Genomic DNA, 13,473 nt, shown 5'->3' with positions numbered 1-13,473 from the left:
CAACTTCCTAGACTCCCAGCTGGGGCAGCAGAGACCCGCTAAGCGGTCACTTACCTGGGGGCAGCTGGAAGTTCTGGATGTTCGTAGGGTTCTGGGGCGGCTGTGGCAGGCGCGGGGCCAGGACCGTGGGCGTCAGCGTGGCCCGTATACCGCTGGTGGTGACCGAAGGCGTCCTGGGCAGACTCTGGGTGACCGCGCTGGCTGAGCCCTTGGGCAGCCCGGTGGGGGTGCCGGGGGCGGGCGGCGGGAGGCCCGTGGCGGTGGGCAGCGCCCCTTGCATAGTTGGCCCGAGGATCATGCCGGGCCCCGCGCCGGCCGGGCAGCTGGCCGCCAGGGTCTGTGGCGCCGGGGGCGCCGCCTGCACCGCGGTCTTGGGCGAGTCGGCCTTGGCCACCTGCGCGGGCGCGGCGGCGGGCCCGGGCTGACTGTTGGCGGCCGGCGCGGGGGCGGGCGCGGGGGCGGGCGCGGGGCCCTGGGCGGGCGAGGGGGCGGAGGCCGGGGCCGGGGCCGAGGCCGAGACCGGGGCCGGGGCCGGGGCCGGGGCCGGGGCCGGGGCCGGGGCGGGCGCTGGGACTGGGGAGGGCGCGGGGACCGGGGAGGGCGCGGGCGCAGCGCTGGCCCCGTTCTGCGCGGCCGCCGGGGGTCCCGCCGTGTGGCCGACCGGCCGGGCCAGGCTGGTGGCGCTGGGTGGCGGAGGGGCGACGGCGGGCGCGGGGGGCACGGCGGGCGCGGGGAGCGCGGGGGGACCCGCGGGCGCGGCCGGGGGCGCGGGGGGCGAGGGGGCGAGGGGCGCGGGCGCGGCGGGGGCGCCGCGGAAGGGCGGCGTCTGGATGACAGTGGCGGCGGCGGGCTTGGGCGGCGGCGCGGGCGGGGGCCCGTTGTGCAGCAGGCTGACAGCAGGTGCGGCAGCGGCGGCGCGGAGCGAGTTCCCCAGCGCGGCGCTCCCATTCAAAGTTTGCGCGGCGCCGGGGCCGCCGGGCGGGCCGTTGCGGGCGACGGGCTTGGCGGCGGGCGCGGCCCCCGGCCCGGCGCAGGCCCCGGTTCCGGGCCCCGGCGGCGCTCCGGCCTCGAGTGCACTCAGCTTGGCGGCGGGCCCTGCGGGGACAGGCGGCGGCGCGGTAAAGACGCGGGCCCGGCGGCTTCCGCCCGCCCCAGGCCGCGCCGCGCTCTACCTGCGGGGGGCGGCTCCGGCGCCGCGGCGGGCGCGCCCTCGGCCGCTCCGGCTCCGGCGTGGTTCCCGAGCGCGGCGGCGGGCGCGCGGGGCGCGAGGTGGTGGTGGTGGGCCGCGCTGGCCGCCAGCTGCGACTCGAGCGAGCCCACCAGGTCGCTCACCACTTTCTCGTCCACCTCGCTGTTGAAGAAGACCTCGTCCAGCAGATCCGAGCCCGCCGCCATCTTTCCTCCTCGGCCCGCCGCCGCCGCCGCTCGGCCGGCGCTGGGCGGGGAGGCGGCTCCGCGCGGGCGGGCGGGCAGGCGGGCAGCTGGCGGGGGCGGGCGGGGGGCGGCGCGCGCCGGGCGGGGCGGGGGCGGCGGCCGGGCGGGGGGCGCGGGTGGCCGGCGCGGGGGGGGGGGGCGCGGTGGTGCACTGCGCAGGCGCGGCGGCGCGCCCGCCCCCGCCCGCCGCCCGGCGCTTCCCCATTGGGCGCGGCGTCCCCCGCCCGGCCGCCCGGCGGCAGACGATTGGCCGCAGCGCTCTCTTTAAAGCCGCGGCCAATGGCTGCGAGCGGCAGAGGCCGGGGCGCGGGCGGGCTGCGGCGGGCAGCTGGCTGCGGGCGGTGGGCGCCTGGGGGCTGCGAGGTGTTCGGGTGTGCGGGTGTAGGGGTGCGGGCCGCCGGGCGGCGTGGCGCGGGCGGTGTGCGGGACTGTGGCCCGAGCCTGGCGGGGCGGCGTCGGGGCTCGCTCTTTGTCTGCGCTCTCTCCAAAATGGCTGCGGCCGGAGAGGAGGGGAGCGGACTGGGCGCCATACTCCGCGGCCCCGAAGCCCTTCGCCCCGCCGCCCGCGGAGACTGTGCGCCCTGGAAGGACGCGGACCGGGACCGGCGCCATTGCTCCGGGTGGGGGCGGGGGTGCAGCGGGGCTGGAGCCGGCGCACCGGGCGGGGCGAGCGCGGGCCTGCCCTTCGGCCCGGCGGGGTGTCCGCGACCGGGCTCCGCGCTGCACGTTTGCGGGGCGCGGCGGGAGGACGGTGCCCGCGAGTCAGGCCGGCCCGAGGCCTCCGGCCGCTCGGTCTCCAGATAAGTCATTAGGGAGCCGACTGCGCCGCGGAGACCGGTGCTCCACGGGGAACGGACCCATCTAGAGACCCTTTTCCGTCCCTTACTTCCTGTAAGTCATCTGAAATCGTGTTTGCGAGCAGATAAAACATTTCGGGTAAAGTTCTCTGCGTGTTTTGGGGGCTAGGTGGGAGGAGGCGTATTTGTTTTTCACCAAAAAATGGTTTCTGGGACATTCCCTGTGGTTTCCTTCTCCCCTTTTTTGGGAAGGGCCGTGGGAGACGCGGGACCCGGCTCCGGCTGCGGAGCAGTGGCCGCAGCCCGGACCTCGGCGCGGTGGGGAAGCCGCCGGCCCGAGCGCGCCCTCCGCCGCCCCGAGATAAGCGCCCTGGTCGGGCTCAGCCGTTTCCAGCGGGCGAGCTGGCTCCCGGTCCCGGGGCCCTGTGCTCCCTCCCCGGCTTCTAGACCAGGAGCGGTGGGGGCTGGAGCCCGGAAAGGCGCCCCCGGGAAGAGTATCAAGGGCGAATCCTGCAGGCCTGTGGCCGGTATTTTGCGCTTGAACTTAAGTGCCCAGGAGGCAGGAGAGAACGGGAGCCGCATGGGGTGGGGACGCACCGGGCGCCTTCACAGGAGCAGAAATGTGGAATTGTGTGTAAGATCTCAAATGGTGACAACTAATTAGGAAATGTTAACGCGAGCAGGACAAAATCGTCAGCAGGGCGACTTCGGCCCTGCCCGCCGCGCGGGGCGTCTGCCGTGGAAAGCACGGTCCACACGTACCCTCAGAACGGGTCAGGGGAGCAGTGCGAGCGGGGGCCGCGAGGCCTCCGAGGCCCCGGCAGGGCCCTGTGCCCGCGGGGGAGGCCTGCTCCCACGGACCCCCGCGCCCTCGCTGAGAGCTTTAGCAGAGCAAGGGCCACGGTGCCACGGAGCCGCGGCCTCCCGGGTTCCCCCGGAGGCCCGGCAGGACTCTCCTCCAACCGGTGCAGTCTGGGCCTCCGCCGGAGCCTCCGTGTGTCCTTGGGTGCCTGCCAGGGCCCCTCCCCTCTGCACCAGGCCTCTTCCCGCACTGGTGCTGACATCACCCCCCAGAGTCCTCCGGGGCACCCTCGAGTCCGGCAGGAAGTGTGGGAGTTAAGAGCTGTGCCCTGCCCCCACCTTCCCAGCTCCCAGGAAAAGGTGGGAGCTGCAGGCAGTCTGTCAGCTCTACTGGTGCTGGGAGCTGGTGCTCCCCAGGGCTCTTCCCACCTGGAGATTGAAGCCACTTGGCTCCTCCCCTCCCCCTAAGGTGGGGGAGGGGAGACCTGCCAGCCACTCAACCTTGGTCACCCTGGGGACTTGGGGCATTTTCTTTGAATGCCTGTGTGGTTTCATTTGTTGCCATAAGCAGTTATGACATCTGGAGCTTGGAAGTAAAATCGCACACAACATAAAAGGGGGAATGAAAGGAGTGTAAATGTAAACACCAGGTTTAAACAGGAAAAAATGTTTCTGTGAGAATGACAGAACCCAAAACAGTACACCCTTGCTGCCTGCCACACTGCAGATGGGCAAAGCCATGGGCAAAAGGCAGCCTCCCCAGCTGGCAGCTGTGTGGGCCCTTGAAGTTTATTAAGTTTATTGTCTTTTCAATAAAGTAGAGAAAGTACCAGACACGCTCACTTAAATATAAGAACCACTGAGGGCCCATCATTTCAGCCTTGGTCTGACTGTGTGAAAGGTACACAGCATTTGTTACATTACCTGTGCTTTTGTTGTCTTCCTGGAATACTATATAACAGAACAGCTTTTTAAAGAAAGCACAGGTACCCTGGCTGGGTTGCACCGTGGTTAGAGCATTGGACTGAAGGGTGCCGGGTTTGATCCCAGGCAAGGGCATGTACCTCAGTTGCATGGGGCTGATGTTTCTCTCTCTGTCTCTCCCTTCTACTCTCTGAAAAGCAATGGAAAAAATATCCTCCAGTGAGGATTTAAAAAAACAGCTAGATGGCAGCTGAGGGTTCAGGGGCCTGGTTCCCAGAGCCCTATTCACCTGAGTCACCCCACCCCAGCCAGCAGTGCTTGGTCAAGCACAAATCCACACCCGAGGGACAAGCTAAAGCACATAACCAATCTGTAAACACCCGTACATTCATTTCATCCTATACCCAAAATTATTTCAGCTCAAGCTCCTTAACTAATCACATGTGTAAAGACCCTATTTCCAAATAATGTCACATATAAGGTTCTGGGTGGACATAAGTTTGGGGGACAGTATTCAACCCAGTGCACCAGGTGACCAGTTTGCCACTTGAGGAGAGAAGACCTATCAGATAAACCAGAAGGGACTCAGCCTGACCAGCCCCTTTGCCCCAGGACATGGCTGTGAGAAGCTGGAGCACTAACAGGTGACTCGATGGGTCTGGAGTGGAGTCCACTGGTCAAGACAGGCCCTCTCTGTTCTGCCTTGCCAAGAAATGGGTGATGCTCATATCTGCCCAAGTGGCCACCGTAGTAACCAGACTGATGCACTGAGCTCTCCCTCTGTGCCAAGCCAAGGCTGTGTTGGAGAAGAGGAAACTGAAGCTTGGGAAGGTCAAGTCAATGACCCAAGGTCTCTCCTGCAGGGGGATGTCAGGGGAGCAGGGTCTACAAACCCAGGACTCAGACTTAAAGCTGACAGACACCATGCTGCCCCAACTGACTGGCCCCTCCATTCCCCACAGCCTCTGGAACAGCAGGACCCCACTGATCAGATGCCCATTCCTAAGTTACAGTCAGTCAGGCCTGCTGCTCTCTGAGACTGACCCAGATCTCCGTGGTGGGGGCTGGCTGGCTGCAATTCTCAAATGACTCACAACAGACTCTGGGCCGACTCCCACAGAGGCTAACTACAGCCATTGTGCATAAGTTTTACCAGTTCACTCAAAGAGAGCCTACTTCAAATCTCAGGTGGGGACTCACCTCTCCTGAGATTATTCCAACAGGCCAGCTTCCTCGTGACGTCTCCCTGACCACCCCAGTGCAAGCCAGGAACAGCCTTGCTCTCGGGTGAGTCCTCTCATGGCCTGGTGGCATCTTGAGTCCCCCTTACCTGGACAGATAGGACACTGCCAGGCTCTACTTTCTAAGCACCTTGCCCATTGTGTGGTTTCTTAGAATTGTTTATTGCTGTGGTTACTTCCTAACATAAGTTGACCCTTACTCAGCTCCAGTGTTCAGTTTATGAAGCCCAAGCCCCAATCCCTGAAAACATTTAGCTTCGCTGCAGGTGCCCTGGGCAATGCACCAAGCCATCGGTTAGTCAATTGTCCAAGTCTGTAGCGAGCATCGATCACTTGGGCAGGATAGCTACATCTAAAATATTAGGCATTCACCATTTAATCGCATTTCAGATGTAAAAGGTTAAACTTTTAAAATGGCACCACTGCTTTGGCCGGTGTGGCTAAGTGGGTGAAGCGTCAGCCCACATACCTAAGGATCTTGGGTTCGATTCCCAGTCAGGGTCATGTACTTGGGTTGCAGATTTGATCCCTGGTCCCAGTCGTGGCTTTGGCACAAGAGGCAACTAATCGATGTGTCTTTCTTACGTGGATGTTTCTCTCCCTCCCTCCCTCTCTCTCGTCCATTCTCTCTAAAAAAGTCAAATGGAAAAAATATCCTTAGGTGAGGATTAACAAATAAATAAAATTAAAAAATAAAATGACACCACTTACGAGAGCATCAAAAACCAAATGTCTTAGTGTAAAACTAACCAAGCACAAGACCTGTAGACACAAAGTTATAAAACATGATTGAAATTGCAGAAAAAAATAAATACATGGAGGGATATACCAAGTTCAAGAATCAGAAAACTCAATGTTGTAAAAATGTCATTTCTCCCCAACATAATCTACAGATTCCATGCAAAAGGGATTTCAAGATCCCAGCAGGGTTTTTTCACAGAAATTGACCTGTGGGGCTTCCACTTCCAGTGTGGTGGCATAAACTCCTATGGAGCTGCACCCCACAGCCAGCCTGTGAACTCTGGACAAGACAGGACAGTGCCTGCAGCAGCCAGGGTGAGCACAGGCAAGCAGGTGGCCCGCGGGGGAAGAGCTGGGGGCTACCTGTTTTCACAGCTTCCTGAGGTCAGGCCACAGTCCCCGCCACGCAGGGCAGATACTACACCAACCAAACACCCGCCATCCTGGCGCTAAGAGCTAGGGAACACAGTTGGAGCAATGACACCCTCTGGAAAGGAAGGGGACATCCCAGAGGGGACCAATGGGAGAAGGGGAGCCCCAACTTCTGTTTGTAAACTGGGCCTAAATCTCCAGGTGACATTGCAGCACAGGTGTGGGGCAGACTCCAAGCAGCTGGACAGGGAATGACTCGGGTGAGAGCTGAGTCTGTGCGTGGGACAGCACACGCAGCCTGAGCCCTGAGTCAACTGCCTTGTGCTAACAGGAACACAAAAGTAATTAAATCAACACTCTCTGAGTTAATGTAAGAGAATCCAGCATCAATACAAAATAACACAATGTCCAGGATACAATCCAAGATTACTCGGTATACAAAGAAACGGAGAATGTGAGCCATTCTCAAAAAAAAAAAAAAAAGGGTAATAGAGATTAATCCCTCATATGACCCTGCTGATGGAATTGGCAAACAAGGATTTTAAAGTATTATAACTAGTCACACATGTAAAAGAAAATGTGCCTTTAACAAGTGAAAAGATTTTTTTTTTAAATCACAACAGAGAACTAGAAACTATCTCTAAAAAAATGGAAGTTCTAGAACTAAAATTAGAATATCGTAAATATAAAGTTCACTGAATGGGCCTAACAGAAGAGAGGAATGTCAGAGGAAAACCCAGTGAACTAGGCGATATAGCAATAGTTGATTCCATTGGAAAGACAGTGGGGACTGCATTCGCAGGGCCTGGGGGTCTCTGGGACAATAAGAAACCATCTCCATATGTGCAACTGAGGTCACAAAAGGAAGAGAAATGATGGAGCAAGAAAGTGTTCAAAGGACAATGGCCCCGGCCGGCGCGGCTCAGTGGTGGGCATCGGCCTCACACCGAAGGTCTCGGGTTCGATCCCCGGCCACGGGCACATGCCTGGGTTGTAGGTTCCTTCCTTGCCCAGGTCGGGGTGCATGGGGAGCACCCCATCCACGTGTCTCTCACATCGATCTTCTCTCTCCGCCTTCCTCCCATCCACTATCTCTAAAAAATCAATGGAAAAAATATCCTTGGGTGAGGATTAACCAGAAAGAAAGAAACAATGGCCGGGTGCTCGGTTGGTTGAAGCGTCTCCTGATACACCAGGTGGTGGGGCTCCAGCCCGGGTCAGGGCACGTGCAAAAATCAACCAACGGTGTGTGAATAGGTGGGACGACAGAGCGATGTTTCTCTTCCTCTTCCTCTTTAAAATCAATAAATAAAAATTTAGATAAATAAGAAAGAAAGAATGGCTGGAATTTTCTATAATGAATGTAAGATATACATTTACATATTGAAGACGTTCCATATCCTCAAGTAAGAGAAACGCAAAGAAAACCACGCATAGCCCCGGCCAGTGTGCTCAGTGGTCAGAGCGTTGGTGTACAGGCAACCACTTGATGTTTCTCTCTCACATCTGTCTTTCTCTGTCTCCCTCTCCCTTCCTCTCTCTCTAAAAATCAATAAAAAACATATACATATACATATACATACATATATATGTGTGTATATGTGTATGTGTGTGTGTATATATATTTATTTATTTAAAACACACTTCTAAAAGAATGGAAAGACAGTCCCCAGAGTGAGACCTGGGAACACTGGAAAATAGACAAAAGACTGGAAGAGGCACTTCAAGCACAGAGGAGACGATTGGTCACCAGGGAAATGCAAATGAAACCCACTACAGGCCCACCACAAAGACCAAACTCCAAGAACCCAGGCTACCCAGCTGCAGAGGAAGAGAAACACCTGCTGGTGAGAGTGAGCGTTGGTTCCACCACCTTGGAAACCGGCGATTTATACCAAAGCTGTGACCGTGCTCAGCCTGGGGCCCAGGCCTTGTCCCCATGGACCCCACCCAAGCATGTCCTCTGTGCACCAGGGAAAGGGCTGGGATGGCCAGAGCATCCCTGATCGTAACCACCCAAAACTGGAAACAACCCAAATGTCCATCAGCAGTGAAGTAGGTAAATAAATGGTCGTCTAGTCACAGAGTGAATGGGTGTGTTTCGTTCGGAGAATGTGTTGATGTGTGCAGTGTTTTGCAGATGTCACACTTGAGGGAAAGTTGATGAGGGGCTCTGTCAGGCTCACTGTACACACTCAGCTCTTGGAGATGCAAAGCCTCTGACAAACCCTTCGCTAAGAGAAGGCAACCTGAGCCCAGAGATGGCAAGTAACTTGCCTAAGGCCACCAGGAGGTGGGAGCATGTGGACCAGAACCCAAGTTTCCTGCATTCCCAGCCAGGGATGCACAGTGATCTATCTCAGCAACATCCTTCCTTCTAGTGATGGTAAAAAAAAAAAAAAAAAAATTACCATCATAACCATTTTTATTTTTAAATGTACAGTTCAGTACTTAAGAATATTTGCATTGCTATGTAATAGATTCCCAGAGGTTTTTCATCTTTTCAAACTGATACTCTGTCCCCATTAAATAATAACCCCCCAACCCCAGCCCCTGGCACTACCATTCACCTTTCTGCCTCTATGAATCTGACAACTCCAAGTGCCTCAGATAAATGGAATCGTGCAGTATTTTGTCTTTTTGTGATTGGCTTATGTCACTGAACATAATGTCCTCAAGGTTGTAACAGGTGTCAGAGTTTCCTTCCTTTTTTTTCTTGAAATTAATTTTAGAGAGAGGAAGGGAGGGGGGAAGAAGGGGGGAGAGAGAAGGAGAGAAGGAGGGAGGGAGAGAAACATCAACCGGCTGCCTCCCACAAGCAGGAAATCAAACCCACAACCCTGGCACGTGCCCTGATGGGGAATCAAACCTTTTGGTGCATGAGATGACGCCCAACCAACTGAGCCACACTGGCCAGTGCAGGGCAGCTATTTCTGCCAACAGGGGCCCCTCCCACAGGCAGTGTGCTCTGGAGCTGCCCACTGGGTACCACACCAGTCGATGGGCCCTCCTGCCCAGTCCTGCTCCCCCCTTTTCTCCTCTACAAGGTGTGATTTTTTGAGAAACCTTTTGCATTCCCAACTCCACCTTAGCACTGCTTCCTGGAGGCAGGAGGAGTTGAGACTAGGAGTGGGATGGTCCAAGAAAGCAGGTGATAAATGGGTTTATGCCCGTCGGTGAGGAGGCCCTGTGCCTGGTGCGGGGGTGGTACACACACAGCCAGGCCAGGAGGGTCCCTGATTCTCCCTGGGGATGGCTTGAGTGACGGTGATGACGGGAGGGGCTGGTGGGGAGGGCTGTGCGGGCCAGTGGTGGCCCAGGGTCAGACTTCAACCAGATCCAGCTGTTTGAAAAGCAGAGGAGGGAGGGATAATGACCTGGAGGGTTGTTAAGGGAGTCTCATTGACTTAGAGACATAATGACAAGTGGAGGGCAATTAACAAACAATTGAAAATGGAGTGGAAAGCCAAGTCTCATTAGCAGCTTCGAAGGGGCCCTGTTCTCAGGCAGAAGAGCGGAACAACTCAGGTTCAAATCCAGATGCAAGAGACACAGTGAACTTCAGAGGCAGCTGGGTGCTCCGCTGAGCCTGACAGTTACTCCAGCGTCAGGGCCCTGGCTGGGAGCCTGGGACCTCAGTGGGCGAGGACCCGAAGGTGTATGTGCAGTTTGACTCCGATGTCTCTGAGCCTTCTGAGCCTGCAGACTGGGCACACCCCTTCCCATCAAGAGCTGCCCACGGTCCCCTGGGAGGCGATGCAGAATTCTGTCCCCCATGAGACAACAGGTGCCTCTCTGGAGCTGTCTCCACACCCTGTCCAGGCCACCAGGACTGTAACCAGAGTTAAGTCACAGCATAGCTGGGCCGACACTGGAGGGGCTGTACCTCCAGAGGATCTGCTAGGTTAAGCCAGTAGATACCGCCAAGATGGACAGGGGGGACCTGTGGGACTGGACACTGTGGGGTGAGGACAAGCTTTAGGAAGCCCGGACCATCTCTCCTGGTCTCCACCACTTTATGAACAGGACTTTACTCTTGGGGCTGTGGCTCTGCCAGGCTGGCGCTCATGTGCCATCAGGCAGGGCAAAGACAAGTGCCCAGCCTTGGAGTTCACATCCTGTGGGTTCCCACGGCAAATCCCTAGGATGCACCTTGTATCCTTCACACGGGGTTGAGAGAGGACTGAATGCACAGATGGAGTCTCTTAACTCCCTCCCTCTTCCAGTGCCCAGCTGCAGCCCCGAGACCATGTGCCTCTATGGGGCACATAGACACTGGTCTCGTCCCTCAGCTGAGTGCTGCGAGGCAGGGTGTCCAGGTCAGCAGCCACAGACTCTCACCACAGTCCCAGCCCTGTGACACTGGCTGTGTGGTCCTGGCTGAGCACCTGGCCCAGGCTTGTCTCCTCACCTCTGAAGTGCAGTATCCCACCTCCCAGGACTGGAAAGGGTTTAGGTGTGGCCTGACTGCACTGGGCTAGTGCAGAGTGGGGCTCAGTACACACTGGCCCTCGTGGCTACTTAGCAAGAGTGTGAATTGACTCCAAGTGTAACACACACATGTATAAAAGTGCCCATGTCAGGAGTGTTCAGCTTGATGGATTTTCACAATGGAATGTGCACACCTAAGTAACCAGCACCCATGGCCAGCCCACAAGCTCCCCCCTACCCATAAGGCCCCGGTGACCACTATCCAGACATCTAACAGCATGCATGTGTTGGCCTGCCTGGGACTCTACACGCAGGGATCAGATCCTTCATTCTTCGTGTGTGTGTGTGTGTGTGTGTGTGTGTGTGTGTGTGTGTCTCCCCCCACCCCTCTGTGCTACTGAAGTCCGCCCATGAGCAGTGCTCCAGAATCTTCCATCAGGGCAGACGCCTCCATGAATTATTCAAATGGCCATTCAGTCTTCAGAACCGCCTTTTATTGATAAATAAAAACCACCCCAAGTGCTCAGGGCAGTGTGCTCAGGGGAACACTCGGGCCCCACATTCCCCTTGTCCACACCCCACATTCCATTTCCTCACCCTCACTGTGGCCTTGTGATCTGTGACCCTTTCCCATTTCCCTATGGAACCACCAGGAGGCAAGGTCCAGAAGGTGGCTGTGTTTGAACTGCGGGCCAGCAGTGGAGCTTGTAGGGTGGAGGGGGTAGGCTGGAGGCACCCTGAGCTGCTGGCTTCCCACATCATTGCTGTGGACTGCGCCAGGCCCAGGAGAGGCCAGGTGGGGGCACAGAGAAGGGAGCAGGGGAAGGGAATTGGAAAGAGAAGGGGAGGAGGTGGAGAGAGAAATGTAGAGAAGGGGGCACAGGGAAGGGGAACAGAGATGAGGGGGTGCAAGGTGCAGGGAGCTGCTGGCCCTGTGCTGGAGATGGATTTTAGCAGGATCCAGAGAGCAGGTCAGACCTAGGGACAATTCCTGCCAAGAAAGACCAGCTCCACCCTCCTTCCTATCTTTATCCAGGGCCACAGCTTGGGGAGGGGCACTAAACCACCTCCCTGGCCTCCCAGCCCCCTTCCCTGCCCGATGACCTCCTAGGGACACCTTCAAAGCCAGCCCTGACCTCCCTCCCTGCCCTCTGTAATCCCTTAGCTCCCTCCCACTCCTTGGCTTCTGGCTCCTTCAGGTTCCCAGCTAGGTGAACATCTGCCCCTCCCTGTGCCAGGTCCTTACGGAGAGGAGGGGATAGGCCTCCTTCACTGGCTCAGTCCTACACTGCAGACCACTGCCTTGATTTCTGCTGTATCTGTGGACCACCTATTATTATCTTTTAAAAAAACATCTTTATTGGTTTTATGAGAGAGGAAGGCAGAAGGAGAAATAGAAACATTGATGTGAAAGAGGAACATCCATCAGCTGCCTCCTGCACGCCCCCTACCGGGGATGGAGCTGGAAACCAGGGCATGTGCCCTGACCAGGAATCAAACCAGCAACCTTTTGGTGCACAGGATGCCCAACCAAATGAGCCACACTGGCCAGGGCTGGCCCACCTATTATTAACATGTCTTTAAATCAGCTCACCTGTTTTGTTTTGTGCCCACTAAGCAATGATACCTGGGAAAGCAATAGTCGTGTGGTCATTCTTTCTGAAGTTGTATCTTAGAGTCACAGAATGGTTTTCTGTGATGTGCCCCTCACCTGCTGAAGGACGCTGGCCATGTGATCCCAGCTAGACTGGTGATGGCATCCAGGGCAGAGTCCTGTGTCCATGCAGTCACACCTGCTTTTATTAGGGGACTGCTTCACATCCTCCATACACACAGTAGGCACTTAATAAGTGGCTCAAGGTTGCAGTGGAAACCTTGCCAGCTACCTCTGTGGTCGTCTGCATACCAGGGCTCTGATGTGTGGGACCCCTGGGCCCCTCAAAGCCTTTCACGGGCACTGTCTTCCAGGATCCTCACATCCACCAGTGAGACATGCAGGAGAGCTATGATCTCCATTTGGTAAATGGAGAAGCTGAGGCAGGGAGCCTGACCTGACAGGGTTTTCTAGATTCTCAGCTGGTCTCTCTACACCACTCTGCTCAGGCCTGGGTGGGCACCAAGAAGAGTTGTTTAAGGTGGAGGTGCTGGGCAGGTGTGCCCCTGAACACAAGCCACATCAGTTGGCTCCTGGGTCAAGTTTAGGTCCAGGCACAACTGCTTCCCTTCTCAGACCTTTTGAAAGTGCCCTGCCTTCCACTCTAGGCAGGATACTACAGAATGAATGGCAAGACCAGCATTCCTGGATGTGTGTACCATGCATATTTTTAGCCTCTGCCCTGCCCTGCCTAAGTATTTGCACTGTGGCTAATTACCTCAGGGAGCCATCCAGTTGCACTGACACCCAGGAGCTTTGTGAGCTTTTGGAGGTCTCCAGGAACTGCATCCCACCCTGGTCCTAGGGCTCTGGATCCAACTCCCTTTTCCAAGACAGAAGCAGCTCCTGTTAGGGAAGAATATGGCCCCACCCCCCAACACAGGCTGAGGCTCAGACACTGCAGGTGAGGCATGAATCCGCGACCTTCGGCAAGTCATGTTCTGGAACTGAAAGTGGGGGGAAGGAGGATGTGAGGTGCTTGGGAGAACTGGGACAACACCTACTCCAGACAGGTGCACCCTTGGGGAAGATTGTGCTGTGCTCAGTAAGAGTCCCAAGTCACTGACCTCTCTTACTG

The 13,473-nt window shown here is 57.1% G+C and overlaps 1 protein-coding gene across 1 annotated transcript in view; it reads right to left on the bottom strand.

Moving 5' to 3' along the window:
* The window catches only part of TAF4 (TATA-box binding protein associated factor 4), a 54,831-nt gene extending 53,361 nt beyond the window's left edge, over positions 1-1,470 (bottom strand). The window contains 4 exon segments of the mRNA XM_081149248.1: positions 55-472; positions 578-1,106; positions 1,108-1,152; positions 1,154-1,470. Coding sequence (XP_081005374.1) covers positions 55-472; positions 578-1,106; positions 1,108-1,152; positions 1,154-1,395 — 1,234 coding nt within the window. The 5' untranslated portion in view covers positions 1,396-1,470.
* Positions 1,471-13,473: the final 12,003 nt, after the last annotated feature.

The sequence above is a fragment of the Miniopterus schreibersii genome (assembly GCF_964146895.1).
Source record: "Miniopterus schreibersii genome assembly, chromosome: 10".
Lineage (NCBI taxonomy): Eukaryota > Metazoa > Chordata > Mammalia > Chiroptera > Miniopteridae > Miniopterus > Miniopterus schreibersii.
The sequence above is the reverse complement of the archived record's forward strand: the minus strand, read 5'-3'. Positions and strand labels throughout refer to the sequence as shown.